At 38.1% G+C, this 23,918-nt stretch overlaps 1 protein-coding gene across 1 annotated transcript; it reads right to left on the minus strand.

Annotated features, from left to right (window-relative positions):
- Positions 1-248: 248 nt before the first annotated feature.
- On the minus strand, positions 249-23,426 carry VSTM2A (V-set and transmembrane domain containing 2A). The gene is made up of 5 exons (XM_059852877.1): positions 23,348-23,426; positions 20,845-21,011; positions 19,849-19,899; positions 16,174-16,510; positions 249-380 (listed from the first exon to the last, which is right to left on the minus strand). Exons 1-5 carry the CDS (start codon positions 23,424-23,426, stop codon positions 292-294), a joined length of 723 nt encoding a protein of 240 aa, XP_059708860.1. The 3' UTR covers positions 249-291.
- Positions 23,427-23,918: the final 492 nt, after the last annotated feature.

The following is a 23,918-nucleotide window of genomic DNA, read 5'->3' on the forward strand; positions in this document are numbered from 1 at the left end:
TCCATGGTTAATTCTGTAATACTGAGGACTCGCAGGCCAACCCCTGAGAAGTCAAGGATGAGGCTTCTCCTTGCCGAAAGAAAAGGAAACTAGGTCTTGCTGTTACAAAACGTTTGATTACATCACACCAGTTCTCTTCAAATAAAATATCAGTGATACGCCAAAGAAAATAAGATATATCAAGAAAACATGTGGTATCCTCTTCTTTTTTATAATATTTATTTTATTTTATTTTATTTATTTAGTAATTTTGTTTGTACTTCCTGAAGAAGGTGCTCCTTGTGTAGAGATTTAGAGTACATTGGGTGCAGAGTGGTGGTTGGAGGTTAGGGTCAACTTTGCTGTCCGCTCCGTGGATTTTACAGGCGATTTGCTCTTTGCTTTAAGAAGAGAAAGTGATATTGGAAAAAGTCAGCACTTTTAGATTAAAGCAAAGCACCCTTCACAAAGCCACAAACAAGAAGCAGGACAGAAAGTCCATGGCTTGTAGCTATCCTCGCACCTGCGGAAGAAGTTATAAGATATTCGCTCATCTTGCAGATTTCCAATGCTCCTTATAAGGCTGTTTTAAACATATACATTTATTTATTTAATTAGCTCGCCAGGTTGGCTCTGGTGCCCATGAATGTCTTGGCATGCACTGCAAACAACAACACATACAAAGTATTTCAGTCCCAGGGAGGTTTTTTTTGTTTTGTTCTGATTTGCTTCTTTTTTTTTCTTGTCTTTTTAAACAACAATGCCCAATAAAACCATAAACCTAGAGGAACAAAACCAAACATCTTCCATCTCAGAGTGTTCTTTACAAAATCATTTCCAGCATCACATCATTGACTGCTAACAAAAAAGTCATCTAGTGGCTAAATAATCTTTTCTAAACCGGAGGAGATACAGGCAAATGACTGTGCTGCTTACAAGGGGGAAACAGACTGCCAAAAGGTTTAAACTATTTATTTTTTGAGAAATTATATTATCCCAGATTTTGTTTTCTTTTTAAAAAACTATGAAAACAATGGTCTGTATAATTATTTCTAAATCCACGACTTTAGTATGCTAGCAGAATAAAACTGGATTAAACTGAAATGTTCACACACCAAGGGCATGAGCATTTAGTTGTCTTACATGCCATCTCAGTGCTTCATAACTCCCCGTATCATTTGGAATTACATTCAGAATCTGAAACTAATTACTTGAGGTCAAAACTATAAATGTAATTTGGTAGCACTGTAAGTAGAAGTTGAGCTTATAACAGGTTGATGCATGATTAATAGATTTTATATCTGTGTCATGTATTTGAAAAGGATAAATATTATTGATGGTAAGAGGCATCAGTCCTATAACAGGGTAACAATGCTGTTATAGGCAATCCATAATGATCGACTTGTAATACATTGCTGGGTTTTTTTTTTAATCTATTAATCATGTATAAGATATTTTTGTGAAGAACTTTATACTAAACTAAATTATGGATTTCACTGCAGCCCCCAAAAGGACATATATCTTATCATAAAAAATATACACAATGAAAGCAAAAAGAAATCCAGGCAGGTGCTCAGGTTTTTTAAAGCTTTCAGATGTAACATTGTTCTATGTATCTGCTAACTATAAGTGAAGCAAAAAGTATTTCTGTTCCTGTCTTTAGTACTTTTTTCCTTTTTGAAATGGGGATTAAAGTGAATCACAGATTTTAGATAAACACTGCTTGCTTTGCTAAATATATAGTGTGAGATGTTACATATATAGCAGTTTCCATAAAACACCCCTAGTCCTGTGTCACATACACAAGAACACATAAGCAATAGTGATATTTCAATTTTACATGTGTGAACTGAATTGCTAAATAAATATTAACTTTTAAACGAAAATTTGCCTCAAAGACATTAATAAAATTTTTTCCAAGAGAAGTTCAAGGGAATTTGGAACTTAGTTTCTACTGAAAGAAGATGTGGGTGGGAAGCCCTACTGGTCTCTTGCCCATCCGATAACATTACTTGTAGTACACTGCCATAGTTTGCTGTGCTTCTCAGGACACTTGTTCTGTATTACAAACAAGCAGATACACAAGCAAATTTGCTGCAACTTTTTGCTGTGCGTTGTTCTCACAGACAGTATTTATGATCTTGAACCCAAGAGTTCAATTTCTGGTTTTGGTTTTACTGCAACATGACTTTGTTCTCTCTTTCGGCAAAAACTGTCAGTTGACAGATTTTTATGAAGGCTTTTCTTTCCCTAACAAGGTTAGCAAAACTGAGTTAGAATCTTCCTTAGTGTTAGATCATTTCCTGATGCATTGAATTATTCTTACTTGGTTTATTCCATTTAATATTTTTTCTTTTTATTGAACTAAGGAAATATGTCTCAATACAACTCTAATGAGGTCTTTAGAGATACATTTTGTCTGCACAAAATACATATAATGGAACTTGGAAGAATCTCATGAATGTATTTTAAAATAGTTTTTAATTAATGATGTTACAATTTGAGAATTTTAAAGCTGTGCAAAAGACAAAAAGTATAATATAAAGTAAGTTTAACTTAAAATATGTCACAGTGGGAAAGGCAGCACCATATTTGCAGACAAAATATTCTCTGATTTCTGTTTTCATTTTGCTTTTTTCAATAAGACAATGTGTAGATCCCCAAATTAGGAGGTAATATATAATGAATACACATGATCTTTTAATTTAAAATGTTCAGTTTCTGAATAAATCATGACATCACTCCAATTAATTTCACATGTTCTACATCCATTTTCTTCTCTAAGCAGCAAGTTTGTTTATTTTACAGGGGATTTAGACTAGAGTACATGCAGTAGATGCAAGCAAAAACAGTTCTAAACATATTGGAACAAAGTAGGGGAAATAACAACTGAAACAATTTCAGTTTCTATGTGAAAAAGGGGCTATTAGGATTATTGGGAAAAAAACTGTAGTAGACAGCATCTTCTGCAAGGTTTTGGGAACTGGTTATTAGATCTTAATCTGATTTAATAGTTTCTAAGATGCTGTTTAATCCAAACAGAGAAATTTTTGGTCATATATCAGCCCACACAAAATTGACTTGCAATATACAGTGACATATATGGTTATTAGGTGTGCTCTCACCTTTTCAGTGATGCTTTATGAATTAAAATTGAAATTTAAATATACTCAGATTTAATTTTTCTTTTCCAGAGAAGAAGAATTGTATTTTTTCTTTCATGAACCTAAGTATTTGTTTAGATTTTGCCAGAGTCAAAGCTGCAAAGGTAGAACAAGATCATAGGAAAACTGAAAGCAAATTTTTCATATTTTTTTTTCCTTTTCCTGTTCTGTCATTTTTGCTCATAGTTTCTTATTTTGGTTTTCATCTTGAAAGAAAAAGTGACAAAAGTTATTAATAAATTTCCATTTTGACTTAGAAACTAGAAGTCATGGCATGCTTAAATCAGAGGCTCAATTCCACTGTATCCAAATTCAGGCTTCTATGCAGGTGTGTTTCTAGTCTACCATTCTGACTAGGACTTGAATAGTAACACCTGAATTGTGAGCATGTTAATGTAAGTTAAAAGCTGTCTATATGACTGTGGATTTGGATTACTCATCATCCCACAATTTCAAGCATTATTTTCTAATTAATATAATGAGAGCTAAAAGAAATTTTATTGCAGGTCAACAACAGCGGGTAAAGCTGAACTGCAATTATGTAATCCTCAAAGACATTCACTCAGAAGAACTGTCATGTAATGTATGTGTGCATTATTTCTAGATTATTAGTTAAACTCCACTTGATGTGTGGGTCAGACATTCTCACCACTCTCACAGTTTCACCTGTCAGCCATGGGGATCCAGTTAAATTCTTCTTGTGATATGTAAATCCCCATTAGTTCTCTTTTATTTCCTGCTCCTAACATCATATATCCTAAAGGGCAAATGTCCCCAAAATACTTAGCTTTCTCCTGTAAACAAATGTTATATTGCCAAAGGCATGTGATGATGAGTTTTTGTGCAACAGCATGAAAGATTAGTTCATGACATTAAAGTGTTTGAAACTGTGTTTTATTTGAATTTATGATTTACTTAAATGTTAAGAACACAAAGGAAAAAAAATAGTTATAAACAATTGTGACCCTTGTGTTTAAAAATAAAAAAAGTCTTTTTCCCAAATGCTTGAATTTGAGCCTTTCAAGGCTCATGGTGTAAGAACCCCACAGCTAAACATCAATTATGCCGTGTTAATGAAATGAATTTTAGAACATCTAATTGTAAAATAAAGCCACCAGAAGTTATAAATTCTTGGTAAAATGCAACTGATAAAAAAGTTCCATGCCTGAATTCAAACCAGCATGATCTCTTGCCTTCACTAAGACATTGATCAGACAAAATTTGTGTATGATCCATGGGATTTGGGGATGCAAGCAGGGATGGTTGAATAATTTTGCCCATTTATTTTCACAACTGGATGAAACACTGAATGGTGAACAAAGCAGCTCCTCCTGAAACTAAAATTTTAGCATCTTCTATTTGTAAGAATACCTTACATGGCAAACCACCCTGGGTCTCAAACAGTTTGCATCTGCCAGAATTGAAGTTCAGCAAGTTTGGCATTCTTTGTGCTTTGTAAAGTTTAGTATTTCTCTGGGATATAATAGCATCCAGCATTCTGAGCCTCAATAGCTGTCAGAGCCTCTGAAAATTGCCTCATTACAGTTGTGTATACAATGCACAGTGTATTCTCATACAAATAACAGGAGAAATCTGAAAATTCAACAGCATTTCTTTAGTACTTTGCTAAACAGATAGGTTTAGTTAGGGTACCCCTGAGTTTCCTTTAAGTAACAACCCACTGATCACTACATTACTGAGAGTAATGCCTTATTAGAGTCCTGCATTTGTGCTGACCAGTAAAGGAGAAATACAGCCAGCCAACCTAAAGTTCATCCCAGATTCTCTGTACAGATTACATTAGGCCAAATATCAACATATATATTTCAGAGACATCTATTTGGATTGTGCTGAGAATGAGTTAATTATGTTGTTCTACAGATTTCTGAAATCACAGAGCTGTTGAAACCTTGGAACCGACATTTTTCAGGAATTTGTGCTGAGGTTTTCCATCTTTAAATGTCTAGTTTTGCAACATTTAGCTTTGCTTCATACTGTTGAAACTGAACCCCGTTGAACCCAGACAAAATCATAATTTTGCAGTATTTCCAGGAAGAGTAAGTAAAAGTTCATGTGATACCTGCCTTAATTTTACTGGGGACATAAATGAACCATAAGATTACTTGGAGGATATGTGCAGTTTTATTTCCATAAAGACAGGTAAAACCAAGTATGACTGATTTTATTTGAAGTTTTATTTGAATATGTCTCACATGGGTTTTCAACAAATAGATTCTTCCCCTCTGGCCTACCAATTGCTATCATTCTTATTTCTCTGAATTGCATAAATCGCAATTGTGTATATCTCTTCTATAGTGATGGCATAAATATACCTACACTCAGGAAAAAATTTTCTTATCCACAAATGTGAAATCCCCTTTCCCTCTTTGGGGAATGACTTCTCAACTGTATTTTAGGGCTCAGTCATCTGTGTTTAATTTTTGGGAACTGAATGACTGAATGAAGATGAGCAGTAAGTATCATTCATATTCAATGGAGATCCCTTTTTTAAGGCTTTTATTCCATCTTTCTACATTGGCTGTACAGTAATCAACTTAAAATAATGTGATTTGTTCATCACATTCTGCAGAGGGCAAATGAATTTGTCTCACACACCAGAAGAAATTTAGAACAGGTTGCATATTGAATTTCCCTGAAGTCTACTTAGACTTTGCATTCAGCATGTAGCTCTGTTTATTTGATGTCTGTTCCTTTTCTGTGAGTAATGCCCAGAAGAGGAGAAAGAGAAATGGGATTCTAGATGGATGCTTAATCCTTAGCTTTTACTAGATAAGGCACCCAGAGGTGTTCAGTCTTGTAAGGGGGCAAAAAAAAAATTTACAACTTTCCAACCCTAAACAAAGGAGAGAGTTCTTAAAGAAATCTGAGCCACAAAAACTTCTGGAGCCCTTTGTGGGCTAAGGCAGGTCACAGCCTTTACCTTGCTGCCAGATACACCTCAGGTCATGTTCTAATGCAAACTTGAGATGAAGATACTTGGAAGAGAAAAAATGAGAGGAGACTTCAAATATTGGTTGTATTTAGGAAAAACTATACTTGACTTCAGGCAGTGGTCCAGAACAAGCCATAGCAAAACTATGAAAGGACAACAGATAGCAGTATGAAAGGAGAAGGAAAGAGGAGTGGGACTTTGAATGACTTCTTCATTTTCACAAAGCCAAGATGGACAGAAGTAGAATTAAGGGTATACTGGTGTGAAATAAACTGGAATTTTACATTCAGATTACTTTCTACATAATTCCTGACAACTCCTATCTACAGGAATGTTTAATTCTTGTCATTTTTGTCTTTCTACTAGAACATACCTGAGAGTCATCATTACCTGTTTAATTCTTAAAAAAGAGCTCTTGTTCACATCTCATTTTTAAGCCTCATGAGTAGACCCAGGCTTCCTAATTGGGCCATCATGCACTATGAAGAAGCTAAGAGAATCTCTAATGTCTTTCTCAAGGTTGATAATGAGATCACCAAGATGATTCAACCCTGTCATCCTTTTGCCTTGAACAGACAGGAGAGAGGTGCAAGATCCTTAAACATATAATTAAAATGGGCAGTTCTTCAACATTTATAGATATTTTTACTTTTCTGATGAAAATAGCCAAAAGTGACTGTCGAGTTTGAACACAGCTTTTCAGAAAGATTAAATGGATAGTGTACTTAGCCAATTTAGCCAATTTCTCCACCTTCCCTGACTTTCTCAGGAAAATTACATTCTGCCTACAGTCCAAGCATCAGCCATTTGTAGCAGATATCTTATTTCTTTTCCTTCCTTCCTTCCTTTAGCTGGTGTTTGGGCTTGCAAAGTTTTAAAATCTTTTCACATGTGTAAGTAAAGCATTGACTTCAGCTGTTTCTATTTCAGTGAGAGAGTACTTTTGGGGAAAATGGTTGTGAAAGAAGTGTTCGCATACAGTCTGTGAAGTATCAGTGTTAGCTATTTAAATAAAACTTGTGTGAGAAGCAGTCCAGGAAACAATGCCTATTGCACTAGTTCAAAGCTGAGGGGGAGAGTTGCAAGCTTAACCAACTGCAATTGATAATTGTTATTGTTTCAGAACAACTGGCAGTAGTTTTTTTGACTGCTCTTATCAGCACTTTTCCCTCTCATCCTTCTCTTTCATCCTATCTCTCAAAGCCATGGATAAAAAAATATCTTAGACCTTTTTTTAAATGTGACAGAAAAAATATAAACTGCTGCATTTGTATTTATTGGTATGAAATGGCTGATTTTAAAGCAAATGCAGTTTTTTCTGACTGTTCTGTAGTAACTCATCCTCATACTTTTATATTGTTACTGTACTTTCATATCTATGCCCTCTACTGAATTAAGGTGGAATTTAGGCTGTTAACAAAAATGCTTGAATTGACTCATTGCAACTGAACATGCCTCCAACACAAACTGCTCAGCATTTTTGTAATGTGTATATAAATTTGTGTATATTTGATATACAGCACATTTAATTAAACAGTAAATGGAGCCATTCTTGAAAGATATCATTAAGTTACAACAGGACTTTTATTTGAAGAAAAAGAAAATTGTACTTGTCCTTTTGCCCCTTTGTTTTTTTGTATCTCGTGAATTTTTTCATCTCTTAGAAAGAAAATTTAAGTGGGTGACACTTAATATTACACTATCATCTTCAACAGCACTGTCATGAAAAACGTATGCAAAGAAGGAATTATAGCAGAGACAGAATAAAAATTCTGAATTTTGTCAATATTTCAATATGTGACATGCAGTTCCCCTTTTCTCATTTTTCACACCTAACACTTAGGCTTATGTTTGACATACAGTCAACCCGGTCTCCTTCTGTTTCTATCATTTACATAAGAACTATTTTCATGAAATTCAGCTATATTTCCACTGGATGAGAGTGTTTTCCTCTGTCTGATTCCTAGATAGCAAGTGTTTTGAGGCAGGGCCCATACCTCTGATCCTTTGTTTGCCTGGTGAATAATGCAGCTCTTACAGAGATTAGAACAATGTCTCTGACTAACAGAAGGTGCCTCTGTCTAAGAGGATGACTCACAAGTTTTTAATGAGTTTAGCTGGAGCAGTTTAAGATGATAGTGCCTCCATCTCTCTGCCTCCCCCTCTTATGGAAATTAAATCCTCAACAGTAAAAGTGATACAAGCAAACCCCATGCCATATCTTCACCTATCTCAATTTAAGAGCCCTGTTTTAGTTTATCAGCTGTCATTGATACCTTTATGACAGTATATGACACTGTGAACAAGGAAAGCTGAGCAGTGGACACCTATTTCCTCCTACCCCCCAGATTCGGGGCAAAAACTTCTGATTGGAGCAAGAAAAATACTTTGTCTGGCAACATTTTAAACTGCTAGAGCTAAATCAGTGTTCACAATCCAAAGTCTTCACCCTTCATATTTCTGTTTTGCAAAAAAAAAAAAAAAAAAAAATTATGCAAATAAAAATAATTTAAAAAATTTAATTACAACCACAGTACACTAGTTTGAAAATTGTGGACTGTGAGAATGAAGGTCAAAGTGTTTGGCCAAATACATCTGAGACATGGGATCAATATCATAACCATGAAATATCATAAATCAATATTCAAAGACCCTTCAGGTAAAAGATGGTCACTGAATAGTAAATATTGAATGTGTGGTAGTAATTCAGAAAAGTACAAAATAAGTAATTGATCCGTTATTTTGTCAGCATTTCAGACAGGCACAAACCTATGTAGTCATATTATCTAACATTATAATTCTACTAAAGGGCCATGCACCCTCTGAATGTATAGCACCCTGTGAGAACTACTAGTAGTTCTTGGCTTCAAGGTTGATTTATTATTGCTCCTTGACTAAATATCTTGTCAAGTTTTCCTTTCAGTGGCACAGAATGAACTGGAGATGGATACGGTGTCTTCTGTAGCCTTGTTGAAGTCATTTTTATAATCCTTATTGCCCCATGGCTGTGATTTGGTGGCCAAAATCCTCAGTCAGTGTCACAGGAAACAACAGCAGCTGAGGTAATAGCAGCAGTAAAAATAGGAATGTCAGCAGAAGTAGCATCCAGATTTTTTCTTTGTATTTTTGTTGGTTGATGAACACACAGATTGAATATTTGAAGCACTGTAAATGGGGCTGTGCAAATAATTTTCACATTTTTATTCACAGAAAATTAGGCAGCTTTTTTCCAAGATAGTAGCATTTGTGAGTAGGTGGGGGATCAAACTTCAGTGAGATGGATCTGACTAGAACACCCACACACAGACAAGATAACAATTTGCACTGCCAAAAAGTACAGTGGCAATTTCCTTGTGATAGAGTAAAATTGAGTTTGGAGTAGTCCTCTCAAGGAAGGCAGCAAGATCATTAGCTTCTCTTCAAATACCATCCAGCTTTATCATCAAGAAAGAAGAATTGGTTCTTACTCTAGCATAAATAGAGCAACAATCTCTGGGCTATCTTTGAAGCTTTAAAATGATTTAATAAAATATAAAATCCCTCTCTAGGGAATAAGAAGATACTGATATTCTTGAGCTTTCTAGCTAGTCTAGGCTAAGGTTTCAAAGAGAAACACTAGAAAAAAGTTGATCAAAGGTGAAGAAAAAGCACACAGAAAAAATTGAAGCAACAAACCCCACCACAAAGAATGCCCTCCCCCCCTGAATCTGCAAGCTGGAAAGAGCAGTTTCCAGGTGTTTTCCTTCCCTTCATTCAGTTCCCAGAAACCTTCACTGTCCAAAACTTTATCAGGTGGTACAAGCAGAGCAAAGCTTCAATTCTTCTTGTAATTCAGTCCCACATTATGAGTAGAGGAGAATTCATCTTCATCCTCATCCTTTAGCCAATTTTTTTGCTATTTTAGATGAATGACATCCTTTAGAATTCAGCAGAGTTGCTTCCGTTCCAGCCAGCAGATAATTGCACCCATTCTTTTCCATTTTATGTGATGCAAAGGAATTTCATAATGAAGTAGGACACCATAGAAGGGAAACTTCCTGCTTCTCCTCTGAAAAAAGCAAAAATATCCTCTGCTTTGCTGTATATCTGTCATGTAAGAAATGGGCTGTGTTCTGAAGCAAGGAAATCCCATCAGTTATTTTAAGAGCAGGCCCTGTCACATATGCTGCAATCTCTGATGACCCAGTGCAATCTGTCTGATTGTGAAGCAATGAAAAGCAATTTGAGTGAGCTGACAAACAAATCATACACAGCTTCCCCCGCCACCCTTTTTTTTCCTCCTCTTTTTTTATTTTCTTCTCTTTGCTTACTGAATGTGTGCCCACCTGCAATCTTTCCAGTAGTATTTATCAAAGAAAGTTTTATCAGCTGTGTAGAACAGAACTACTGTGATTCTGCTACTCTGGGAGCTCTTGGGTGTTCTCTTACCAAATCTTTGTATGAGAATTTCGTTTTAAACATGAGGTTAGTCTGAAAGATTTATTTTTAAGCAGCTAAAAGAAAGGAAGAGATATGATTAAGTGCATATGTAGCAATGGCAGACAGTGAAACACACTGGTAATGTTACTAAAAGTACAGGAAAGATTTCAGTACATGTGTATTATATAAACTACAATGTAGATGGGTAAAGGGAAAAATTATTTTCTTAGACTTTGAACATTTAGCTTCAACTGTGTCTGTTCTCACTTAATGAACAGCTTCATAAGAAAAAAATAGCTAATTCAGCATCCAAATACCATCATTTTTACAGAAATATGAGTTACAGTGATGCTGTCATATATTTAACAACAAATCCCAAATATTGTCTCAAGAAATTTCAGAAATGATGATTTTCTCTTGTAAGTCATTACTAGTGTTTAAACATGGGCATAACTAAGGTTGAAAATAATATCTCTGATTTCAAAAAGAATATGTTTGTAATGAAGTATATCCAAGTATTCAGTCTGGTATGGGCATGTAGGATTGCACAACTGCTCAAACTTGTAGGAAAAGGAACTTTCCTTGTTCCAAGTAGTGGCTGGTGATTGCTCTCTCTTCTTCATTCCCAAATCTGTGTTTTTATAAGAGGGATATAAATGAATAGAAATTGACAGTGATATAGTATCAGTGATTGGCAAAGACAATGGTTACAAAAAGCTGATAACCTAAGGCTTGTGACAGGAGGTAGAACTGCAGATACACCAAGAAGAGTTTGCTTCTGGGTCTAGATGAGCTAAGCACTAGGAACAGGATTTTAGGTACTTGTATGCGTTTTGTTCTATCAATAAGTACACATATTAGAAATTAAGATGTGGGTTTTTTAAAAGAAACATAAGGCATTGAGTTGATTTTGCATTGGAAATTCGAGCCTTAAAAAAAACAAAAGGTGGAGGGTTAGCTGCTGTAAAGATATTGCTTTGTCGGTTAATTTATTCAGAGATCATTAGCACTTCTCAAAAGATGTTTACAGTTTCAAGGTCAAGAGCTAACTACATATTAGGGCTACATCAACTAACATGGTTTGAACTGATTCCATTATTTTGAGAAGCTAAAAGAAGTAGAGCAGCCTCTTTTCATGAAGAGGGAATCAAAGCGTATATTTCAAGTAAAAACAGAGGTTGCAGTGTATACAGGTGTAAATTGGAATAATGTTTTTCAAGCATTTCTGAGAACAGCTGAATAAGGTTCAGAACAAGAAGAACAAAACCGTTTTGGGTTTTTGCTTTCATGAAGTCCCAAGGAAAGAGAGACATGAATTTTTGCTATGTCACAATCACAGTAATGGTTGGTGCCTCCCAAACTTATGGGTACTTAGTTTCTAAAACAGTAACTATAAAAGCCAAAGATTCTCTTAAGGAAGAAAGAAGTAATGGTGGCTGTCACATTGGTAAAGGCTAGAGCAGACATTTGTTCCTTTGCTTTGAGAGGAGATGGAACATAAATCAAAAAGAACAGAAAAACCCCAACATAGAAACTGGTTTATATCCTAAAACTGTACATAAAGTTAGTGCTTAAAACAGGTTGATGACAAATGTTTCCTAGATTCTCTAGATAAAAATGGAGACAGGAAGTAATGTCCTCAGTTTATCAGTATAAACAGACTGAAGAAAAAAAAATTATTTCCTTTTTTTACATTAATGCCTGATGATAAGCTTCTCAGTGTTATTTAAGACGTCAAGAATCCAGGTCATTCTGCCTAGATAAGTACCACCTTCTCCTTTGAGTTACTTTTCAAGTCATTCGTTGGAACTCTGCCATCATCACAGGAAGTTCTGGCATGTAGATAGCTTAATAGATGAATTTGTTACTTCATGAAAGAACAAGAAGTTGCTAGAAATGTGCAGAGTCTGCATATAAGCAAGCAGAAAATTGACTAATTGTCACTTCTTCATTTGTAATGCTCTGAGACTGATCTTCTTGAGTCTGAAAAGCAACTAATGGCTTTGAGTGCTTTAACAGAGCATTGGCAGAACAGGAAGAGCTGGGGGGATACACTCATTCTCAGCACAAAAAATTCTTCAGCTGGGTTTGTTACTATTAATGTTGAGTGATTTGAATGCAGACAGCAGAGTTAGTTTAGATTTGCACCCATGAAACAATGACATTTGCTGCAGCTTGGAGATTATTTAGCTTCCTTTCACCTGAATTCATTTTAGCCCTTGGACTCCATTTAATTCCTTAGAATTGCAAAGCTTTGTCATAGCTCTGTACTTTTACCTTTGGACTAAGATAGATTGTTATGAATAATTCAGGTAAAAATATGTTTGTCACTCCACCTGCATAGGAAATTTTTTGGATGTATGCAGATAAATCTGTCAAATTACTCAGATTCCTATTAAGCTGTGATGGGTTCCTTCATTTGCTGCAGCCCATAATTATGAAATGAAAGGGTCAAGATGTGTTGGCTTTGACTTCTGCTTTCATGACTTTTTTGACTTTGAGATAGTTATTTGGTGCTTCTTAGTATATTATATGAAGACTCTGTGGGAGAGATACTCATTATTATTTCTTCCAGTATTGAATCTCCATTATGCTTACCGTAAGAAATATATATTTTTTTTACACTCACATAATATTTTTCAGAGCAGTGCAAAATACTGAATGGGACTCGTAGCACTTTAATTTGTCAGCTGTGGCTATATAGCTCGCTGACAGTTATCACAGATATTCTTACTTTTGAAAAGAGTAAGGGAATAGCAGAAATAACTGCTCAGTTGGGCAGTGCTGATGTTTTAAAATGATAGTGACTGTAAAACGTTTTTACAGAGCTACATAATAAATATCTATTGTTAAGAAATAAACAAAATTCTGCAGTGGACTTCAGGATAGAAGAAACCGAGTAGAATGTTATCTACCTTTTAAAAATATTGTTTAGGGACAAAATAGTCATATAATCAGTCAATTTTTCGTATATTAGTAGCTGAGTTCTTCAGCAGTAGCTGAATACAGAATTATCAATAATTCCATAGTGTCATGTTTCCCGTTGTTGTAAATGTATTTCACAATAATGTGTGAGCATGGCAGTAAAATTTATTGCTTGACAATAGCTACATAGCTCTTTATACTGGAGAATATTTGATACAGTTACCTAGGGTTAGTAGTGCTTCAAGCAGTAGTGCTGAAGTCAATGTTTTACTCAACATGAACAAACATCACAACCTGTACATCTTTCAAGTACAAATGTGTACTTAATTATGATACATTTGTATTCAAGCATGTTTCAAAGTTCTAGGCTGGATGAATACATTGCTTGCATATAATGTAATCACACAGCAGTCCTGTGCATGCATAAAGATGGTTCGCATGATGGTAAAGAGAAGAAGACTGATAAAGTGAGGAGGTTGTGTTGATTCTGTATCATAAAGACTATTAACATCTATGAAACCTCATTTCTGCTTTATTTGAGGTCTCACAACCGATGTATCCCCTCCCTCAGCTGAAGCTGCTCCTCTAAGTTAGATAAAGCTAAAACTCCCCTCTTCCTTGTGCTCCTGTGGGTATTTCTATTACTGTAGGACAACTGTAAAATGGAATGAAAATCCAAATCTCACCACAGCTGGAAGAGGCAGGCCAAGATATTCTCAAGTAAAGGAAAGCAAGTCTTGGTTCTCAACAGTTTAACTGATGTTTAAAATCTGATGTCAAAAATATCACAAATCATTTGTGTAGCAAGTGACCATTAAATTGAAATTAGGCATATGAGTGATTCCTGATAAATTCCTTTTATTTCTTCAGTAGATAAACTACACCTCTGATGAATGTAGCGTTTGTCTGTGCTTTGTCATAAAAAACAAACTAATAAACTAAATTATATTTTATCTGTTCAATTTTTAATTATTTTTTATTAGGATTGTCTGTACTTGATCTGCATTAATCTTTGCTCAAGTAAAAAATTAAAGGTTTTTTTTTCCTCTAACAGGGACCTTTCCATGTAATAACCTAAAAGATCTCAAATAAGAAATGTCCAGTAATCAGTCAAGACATTGCTTGGACTACGGGCATAACACTATTGAGTAAATTATATATTCAAAATGATTAAGTAGATTAATTGTTTTGTGCACACTTCGGCCGCAATGCAGTATAGTCTGTTGCTACATATTTCATAAACCTCTGACTATTTTAATTAATTTCACATAGGATGGAATAGAAAGCAGTTTTCCCTTTATGGAAAAGTCTGCTGCTTTAAAGTGTATGAGTCCAAAAGAAAATAAGTTTATCTTAAAGGAAAGCCATGTTAGAATGGTGATTTTAAATCAAGTGAAATATTTATTTTCTTCTAAGAGCTTAGATATTTCTGGAAGAGCTTGAAAATGAAAGTGGCTCCATTTCAGGGAAAGAAAACTGAATGTAACTTACATAAATTTAAAAAAGTATATACAGAGGTAAAATATTAATAGTATATGCATCAACTTTTTTAATAGCAATAGGAATTTTTAATATGAATAATCATATTGTTCCAATCTGTAAGGAAATGCATTTTCCTCATAAAAAAGTCTTTCTAACTTTTCTTGCCTGTAACTTTGAAATGATTTCACAATAGGTGTGCTGTGAAATTTGTTGTATTCACAATTTTTGATTTAACAACATACTAGCAGAAAAATAATGCATCAGAGTTAATTAGATTCCATTACATATTTTAAGGTATGCTGTGATTTTGTGCCTTACATTGGCCCTCAGTTTAAATAGAAGTAACTCAGAAACCTTTAAACTTGCACAGTTTGTTTTCCAGAGAATATTAAATCATTTACAACATCTCAGTTTTTTATTTTGTCCATCTCTCTATTGCCATCATATAGAACTGCACCTCCTGTATATTCATGTACTTTTGCATCACTCTGAATTTTATGGTATTAATGTAGAAAATAAAGACTGATATTGATTATAGGTTATGTATGCAGTGGTGAACAAAATTTCCCCAACAAAATGTATAAAATGTTAATTTCTACGGGACAGACAATGGAGGCACTGCCTTTTTAATCCTTGATTCAAAGCCAATGACCAAGCACTTGAAGATGACAAACACACACTCTCTGATACACCCATGGTCTTTCTAAAGCCTACACAACAGAGAAACTATCTGGCATCTCTAAGGTCTGCTTAGATTTAGAAGACAAGTTCCTTAGGAAAATAGGATTGTCAGTGAAAGTAGATTAAGTTTAACAAATGTTGAAGATATAAGTTAGGTGACTGGTGTAAAATAACTTAAGAATAAACACATCTGGATGAGTGTTTTATTTAATTTATCATGCACAGACATCTTAAAATGAGATGAGTCATTCACTGACATGCCCCTCTCTCTCCACACACACACTACAGGGAAAACTAAGCTTTGATTTGAGAGCTAGCCTTAGGTGGGTAAAACTGGTAGAGATAAAAATCCACACAGAGAAGTTTTAGGTTTTTTGCTTCTTCTGCTCAGAAACTTATTCTTCAGATTTTAAGAAATAAAGAGATAGCAGGAAGACTAGAACCAGAGAGAAGGAGGAACAAATGAGCAGCACACTTTTCCTAGTCACAATTCCTGGTTACCTTGTTGATTTAGCCTCCTTTCACATGCTGGTAAGCAATCAAATGAAAGCTCAAAATGCTTTACCATACCTGATTGTGGACTTTGTTTGGGGATTTTGGCTGCTGCTTCGGGGCTGGAGGTGGCACGTACATGCTGATTGGCAGAATTGTGGATGCTACTTGGGACAGCTGCTGAGATGTTTTTACGAGGTTTCATGTCTTGCAACCACATTGGGGATGCCTCAAAGGCTTGCATTCGCCGAGAGTGGCTGTTAGCATTGACTTTGAGAAATGCCTGGGCCTTGTATTCCTGAAGGTCTCCATAGTTGGCATCGGTCACCCTGCACTCATACAAGCCTTCATCCTTTTTCCTCACTTTTGAAATCTGCAGCTTGTGGGAGATGTCATTCCCTTGGACTTTCACTGTCTGCAAATTTTCCAGGGGAAAAAGAAACCAGAGAAAATACAATGTCATGAATTCTTTCTTAGGAAAAACTTCACAGGCATAGCACCAATTTATTCAATGGTGTGATTGTGCTTACTGCAGGGAAGTTACATCAAGGATGAGTATGGCTAATTGTATCTGTGAGGTTGCCTGACATCTTCTTTCCAAATCTGCTTAGATAGTTTGCTCTGAAATTTAATTAGCCTCAGAAAAAAACCCTAAACTACCATGTTCATTCCAATTAATTGCTTAAGATCATGAACATTCTTAATGAGCTTTCTTATGTAAACCTAGTATCCATGTACTTTATTGGTTGAACCTTTCCAAGTTAGTTGGCTTTTTTGAATAATTCAGTTTCTAAACTAGTGCATTAACAATGTTGTTGGAGATGAAGATTTAAACTATGTAAATAACTACTTTTAAATTAGCTTGTACTCTTCACTACATTGAAACTATATTTTACATCCAGTTTGTCTCTTTCAAGTGTGTCTAAATTTTTGAATTTTTTTCTGTTAATGATAACAAGACATATTGTGTCAGGTTGTGGTTTTCTTTGTCTTGTTTATCTGTGTACTTATTAGAAGCACACGTTCAGAATTATTTTAAAAGTTGTCAGCTAAGAAAAGACCCCTGATTTATTTTTAATTAGTTCTAATATCTGAGGGCAACTTAAAGCATTTTTATTTCTGATAATTAAAACACCCATGAGTAAATTATGCATCCAGAAATATGTGATAGGTATTAAGATGCATTGGAAAAAGTTAACACAGATTCCTTTCTGTATGTTCATCACTTCAGAGAATTTATATTTAATTAATTTTCTATTACTCTCTATCTGAATTAATATCTGTTGCCCCATGGGAAGCCAGTTAAAAGGCATTCCATGGGACATAAATCTTCAGCTTTAAAGAACTTCTGAACCTGGTTTACTTCCACCGTTACATAAACATGGATGCAAAGGTTGCTTTGTGTCCTACCAGTGACAGCCAATAAGGAGACATCAAGATGATGAATACATGGTAGATCACAAAAATAGAGAACCACTAGATTGAAGCTAGACACATTCTTGGGGGTTGTACAATACATTGCTTCTGACAGCTTGGCCTACTGTAGTAACCAGGGTTGGCAAGGAACCTATTATGTCTTCTTGATAAATTGAAGAGCAATACTCGTGAATATGTCATTCCTTTGAAGTACTGGAAGGACTTTATAGCCTGTTGTGTTGCACCCAGCTCTGAATTTATACTTGGCAAACTGAGTTGAAAGTATAGATTACGTGCTTACAGGCATAATGTATGTAATATTAATTGGACAGAAAGTGCTGGATAGTTATTTAAATCATATTCAATAACAATATATATCTCTACTGAACAATTCATGTTCAGCAAAAGGATCAAAGCACACTTATATGAATGGAAAGAGGATTGGTAGGTCACAACGTGACTTCATTTGCTCCTATGCAAGACCACAAAATTAAAAGTGCTGCATGGCCCTGGTGAAAAACAGAATTGTTTTGCATTTAAGATTTGGAAATTCTTGCAGGCAACACATATGCGTGTTTTCAGCTTGTGCTGCTTTCTCATTTAGAACAGGTAGAAATGGTGTATTTCAGCCCACATCTAAAATTTAAAAAAAATTTATTAAATGTACTGTAGTTTTCTCTTCGTTATGATAATTTATATTAGTACTAATGGAGCTGTGTATGCCTTTAAAAAAAAAGGCTACATTTGTAAAAAGTAGATAAAAAGTAGATTTAGGCATCTACATAATGTTGACTGGTTTTATTACAAATATAAAATAAATGCTTTATGCAAGCTTATAGGAGCACTGTAAATATCTTCTCATGAATTATTATTATTATACATAATGAAAGAGATTTGTAACTTCAAAGATGAGACAAGCTTTATCGTCTATATTGTGTCTCAGCTCTTATGGATTACTTCAGGGATTTCAAATGAGCCAGTATTGATAAGGAATGAATTATCTGCTAGCCCTGTGTCTAGTAGAATAGTATCCAAGGACCACGTATGAACCTCATTTGTAAGACAGTCTACAAATGCAACTGAAGATACGGTCCATGACACAAATAGTTTCTAGTTGATGGTGAAAAGTATCACAGAAAATGTAAGTATGGCTGGAATATGTATTGTATTGAACACAGGAAACCTGAGTCCTCATTTATAAATGCCCTTCAGCTATACTTAGGTGTACTTTGACCTGATGTAATTATCTGGTTTGTTATTTGTAGGCGTCAAAAAACAGCTGAGTAAAGGATTTGTCAGAAACTATTCCCCTTTATTAGTTGCTGTTTTAAGCTTTGCTGGTACTAAATCCTTGTTGGCAGCTAAAATCACTTCTGAAGCTATTATGCCAGAGAAAGGGAAAACCCCTCTGGGCTCAATGGGAATATTCATGCTGCAGTATCTGCTTAGTATCTGTGTCTTTCCACTGCAGTGAGCACTACACCATCATCTCACCACCATACATTTCTTGGGATGCTGAGGGAGGATCTGACCTATTCTGAGGTCAGAAGCAGCCTTCTGGCTGTGCCTGACTCAGGACATGAGTCGGCTGCGGAAGGCATCCTCTCCCTGCAGGGAACAGCAGCAGGGGGAATAGAGCAACGCTGCTTTATAATTCTGTTGAGATAAGATTCTGGCTTAATCTCCAAGCAGCAGATTGGTAACTGGTGTCAAAATCTCACTTTTGTGAAACTGAGTCTCTGTGGCGAAGAGTTGAGATTGCCCCCAATGGGGAGGTTTTGTCCAAAGCCTTTCTGAGCTGTCCTTTTGCCAGCGGGTATGGACCTGAGAAAACACCCTTTTAAGCAGTTGCACACCCCACTAAAGGAAAGTGCAGCTTCATGGACAAATTTCAGCCTTAAAACCAACTTTGGAGCTCTGCTAAGAAGACTCAGCAGTTGCCCAGGGTAAATGAGAACAAGAAATGCAAGGATGGGTGCAGGCTGAATTTTTCACACGGTACAAACAGGGTCTGCCAATGGAATTTACCTCGACCATGCTGGTCGATGCCTCCATGTCCAAGGGTGTGGGGGCATGGGGAAAGGCTCTCCTGACACCCTCTGCCAGGACCGTCAAGGAAGTAGTCACAGAATGACAGAATCAACGATTTAGGTTGGAGAAGACCTCTAAAATCATTGATTCCAACCGCTGAGCTGCGGGCTGCCAGCTACCCGCAGCCTGCGGTAGCAGATGGGTGCGGGGCAGGAGCAGACTCGGCGCTCGGAGGCGGGGTGGGCTCTGCCTGGGGAGGGGACCCCCGGCCGGCGGGGACTGCCCGCGCCCTGCGGCGACACTTACGCTGATCTTCGTGCCGTCACTGTCCAGGTCCCGCTCGGGCAGGAGTTCCACCTGCAGGGAAAGGAGCGCCGCCGTGGGTCTCCGGCCCTCGCCCCGCTCCGCTCCCCGCTCCCGCTCCCGCTCCCGCCCCGCCGCGGATCCCGTGGAGCGGCGCGTCGCGCCTGCCACCTGCGGGCCGCGCCGGGGACAGCCAGGGAACAGCCGGGAACAGCCGGGAACAGCCGGGGCAGCCGCGAGCAGCCGGGGCAGCCGGCACGGGTGGCCGAGGGACGCGGACCCGCGGACCCTCCGCCCTCCCGCCTCGCCTGGGCGTCTTTTGCCGCCCCCGGTGAGGAGACAGCAGCGGCCATAAGGAGGAGCATCCCCGAATGGCAGTGTGAATGGACATGGCCCATCCTGTCCCACTCAGAAGGATGAAATCTCGCTGTTTACTGATTTTGGGGTTTTATTTCTCTAGTGGCATTGGTTCCCCCCTGCCTCCCCCTCCCCGTCCTGCGTGTGCCCTCCTGTGGCAACTGCTTACGGAGTTAGGGCTGTCGACTGGACTGCACTAGCTGGAAATTGGAAGGCACGTGTAGGATCTTGCCACATGGGAAATATACAATTCTCACGAGGAGCAATCTTTGAACAGCTGCTTTCCAAGGGAAAATAGGGAAAAGTAATAACAATAATAATAATAATAATATTAATAATAATAAAAAGGGAGTGAGGGGGTGTGAGAAAATCGAGTTTGGAAAACCTGTCTGGTTTTGTGAACAGCCCTAGCTGTATTGTGGAAGTGACAGACACCAAAGGCACCAACCCCTGAGGTGGGCATTTTTCTCTGCAGGTTCCTGCTCTGTCATTTCATAGTCAAAATTAAGTTCCTAGGGAGATGCAGTACCTCTCTCTGTTCCTTCCCTCTGCTCTTCCCTTCTTTCCTTCTCCCCTTTCCTCCCCATCCTTTCTGTAGCATTCTCCAGATGGTTTTAAGACCCCATGGCAAAGGATCAGTACCTGAGTGCCTGTCACCTCAGCTCCAGCCTCTTGGTCCTCAGCTGCCCGCAGAAACCACCACTGGATTTCAAGGTACACCGAAGTAGAGCCGCTTTGGAAAGCACAAGACATCTCCACGTTCTGCCCTTCAGTGGCCGTGACATTTCGGGGAAACTCTGTGAATTTCGCTGTAAAACAAATACATAACATATTGCTACCTTCTAATCATTTATGCTCTGCTTCTTGTCTTGGTTTTTTTTTATTGTTTCCTTCCACACCCCCCCTTTGAAATTTCTGTTTCCTTTCTTATTCCCACTCTTTTCATTTTTTATTTCTCTAGTGTCCCACACATTATCTCCCCCAGTTTTCTCACACTCAGGTATGTTTTTCCTCCCTTATGCACAAATCCACCCTCTTTACACTCTCAATTCTGCTCATGGGAAATGCTATAGATCCCCCTGCTTGCTCCCATGAGCTGGTGAAGTTTCACATAATTAGGTCCAAATACCCTTGGGCAGAATGCAGTATTTCACCAGGCTCACTGAGGGATTTTGTACAAGACCACTTTAGGAGAGGAAAAAAATCAGACTGACTTATTGTATTTTGCAGGGCTGAGCTGTAGACCTGTAAATTGTTAAATGTTCCACAGCCAGCTGAAGCAGCTGTTGGCACAGGCACCTCTGGGTACTCTTCTGAGTAAGTGTTACAATCACTCATCAAATGTCCTTTTTAAAGGCTTTACCTGACTTAGTTACTCAGATTCTGAGAACCTCTGCTTGCATAATCAGACCAAAAGTCAATTCACCTTCTGTTTCTCAGTCCCAGCAGACACTTTCTAGAACTAACCTTCATATTTGTATCTCAGTCCTTCAACAGGATCTGCCCATTTCAGTTTACCACTGCTAGGTATAAAAGCTAATGCTGATAGACATTGTCCAAGACATTGGTTATTCCTTATGTCTCAGTCTTTACTCCCCTCTCATCCTTCCTATCGCTCACTTGAAAATTGTGCAGCATAATGAATAATGATAGTCAAGTGAGGGGGACTGCAGACAAACAATCTAATAAATAAATGTGGTGTGTTTCAAGAAGAGGAAAAATTGGAAAGACTTTGCAATGTCACTTTCCATTATGAATTGCTACAGATTGACTAAAGCACATTATGATCTGAAGGAAATGTGATGCAAAAGAAATATTACTCATTGTCTCCTCCCCTCTTCCCCTCACTATATACAGTCTTCCTAGCCAACCTGGAATTGGTGGGGTATTTGTTAACCAGTGTTACTTCTCTTTACCCTTACATCTGTGCCTGGCAACAAATACTTTCAAAGCTGCTAGCTTTCAAAGCTAGCACGGTGCCCCTTTTTCAGACCCCCACCCCCACCAGCCAGCCATTACTAGTCAGCGAGTTAAACTGCCAAAAGGACCGTGCATTTTGTGTGTTCGGTGCTAGTAAGTTTGTTTTGGGGTTTCTTTTAGGTTTACTCCTTCTCTCCCCTCATGGTCAGTACTCGTGAGCGGCGTGGGGACAGGGAGGGGAATACTGCCGGCATCCCCCCGGTGGCACCGCCAAGCGCGAAGCCGCGGGGAGCGGTGGGCAGGGGAGGGCAGCAGGACCAGGCGGGGGCAGCGGGCAGCGGGCAGGGGCGGTGGGAGGGGGCAGCAGGCGCAGGACCCCGCGGGGGCCCCGGGCAGCGGGCAGGGGCGGTGGGAGGGGGCAGCAGGCGCAGGACCAGGCGGGGGCAGCGGGCGGCGGGCGCGATCTGTCCGTGGTGCTGACGGCGGAGCCGCAGCCTCGGGGTCCCGAAGAACCGGCTCCTGCAACGCCGGAGCTGCTTGGAATGCAAGGCGCGCCTTTCGGCGGAGAGGGAGGGAGGGAGGCGACGGGTGTGGGGGAGGTATTCAAAGAAGTCGATTTTGTCTTTTTCTCCTCTTTTTTTTTTTTTTTTTTCTTTTTTTTGGTGGGGGTAGAGTGGTAGAAATGCACATAGTCACGGAATAGGAATGAAGGTCTGACTCTGAGGATTGCACGAAAATAAAAGAGAAAAGGGAAAGCAGCACGGAAGGAGACTGCAATATTTTAAGAGAAGCAGTAGGTTTAGCCAGCCGGTGCTTGGTCTGAATGCAATAATTATGCATGCACGGATAGGTGTTTATTGTATGCAAACATGCCTCTATAACAACATGCACAACTCAAACACATGCATGCCCATTCCCCAGCACTCCTTCACTCCTCTGCAAGGTGCCTGCTATTTCCCTCTTAGCATTTGAGTAAAGGAACCCTTTTCTATTTCTACTTTGGGTAAACTTCTCACTTCTTTTCCTATTTACAGGCAATCTTGTCCGAACTAAACTAAATGTAAACCTGATTCTTGTTGTCCTCATCTCTTACACATTTTGGTTGTTTTCTTTCTTTTCCCCTTTCTTCCTTCCTTCCCCCCCCCCCCCCCCCCATTCCTGTTCTCAGTCTATTTTAGCATAGAAAACCAGACACACACAAATATTTGACAATAAGTGTTCTTACCTTGGGTGGAAAGTCCTTGTTGAATATACATAACTGAAAAGTAAATGAATCCAATATAAGCTAGAAAGATCCCCATCATTCCAAGATGAAGAAGTCACATCAGGAAAAAAAAAAAAAAAGCCAAATGTGTCCTCAGAAAAGAAAGAACTGATATATAAGTGTATGTCTGTATTTCAAATATCTGAACAGAAAGAAATGTGCAATGTTACAAAAAGGCTCTGTATTGTAGACCTGGCTGCGACACTGGCAGCATTCTGCTGCTCAGTGGAGTCTTTTTCTTTGAGAAGAGAGAGTATTGCAATACAGCGTGGTTCAGATGAGCTGTCTCAGGCGCTGTGTTGCTTGAAGTCCAGATACAGACTAAAAAAAACACAAACCGTTGAAAAGTGGGTATCAGCTGCCTTCTGTGCCTTTTTTCAGCTACCTGGCAGCTTCGTCCAACGTCAGCTCTTGCTGCTCAGGATGGCGTGATGACTGCCCTCCCTACACACTGATCCAGCTTGGGAAGAGAGGAGTAGGGGAAAGAAAAGGAGGGGGGCAGGGGGGGAAAGAGAAGTCTACTGTGCTTGTA

The sequence above is a fragment of the Haemorhous mexicanus genome, chromosome 1 (genome assembly GCF_027477595.1).
Source record: "Haemorhous mexicanus isolate bHaeMex1 chromosome 1, bHaeMex1.pri, whole genome shotgun sequence".
In the NCBI taxonomy this organism is placed as follows: domain Eukaryota; kingdom Metazoa; phylum Chordata; class Aves; order Passeriformes; family Fringillidae; genus Haemorhous; species Haemorhous mexicanus.

Bases quoted from the DNA above. Each gene is read 5' to 3' on its own strand.
- VSTM2A (XM_059852877.1), bottom strand. From the start codon at position 23,426: ATGATGGGGATCTTTCTAGCTTATATTGGATTCATTTACTTTTCAGTT. The intron at 19,900-20,844 runs GTACTGATCCTT...CTTTCCCTGCAG, and splicing joins CTGAGGTGACAGGCACTCAG to GTGGAACTCCTGCCCGAGCG. The intron at 16,511-19,848 runs GTAAGTGTCGCC...GAAAATTTGCAG, and splicing joins GTGACGGCACGAAGATCAGC to ACAGTGAAAGTCCAAGGGAA.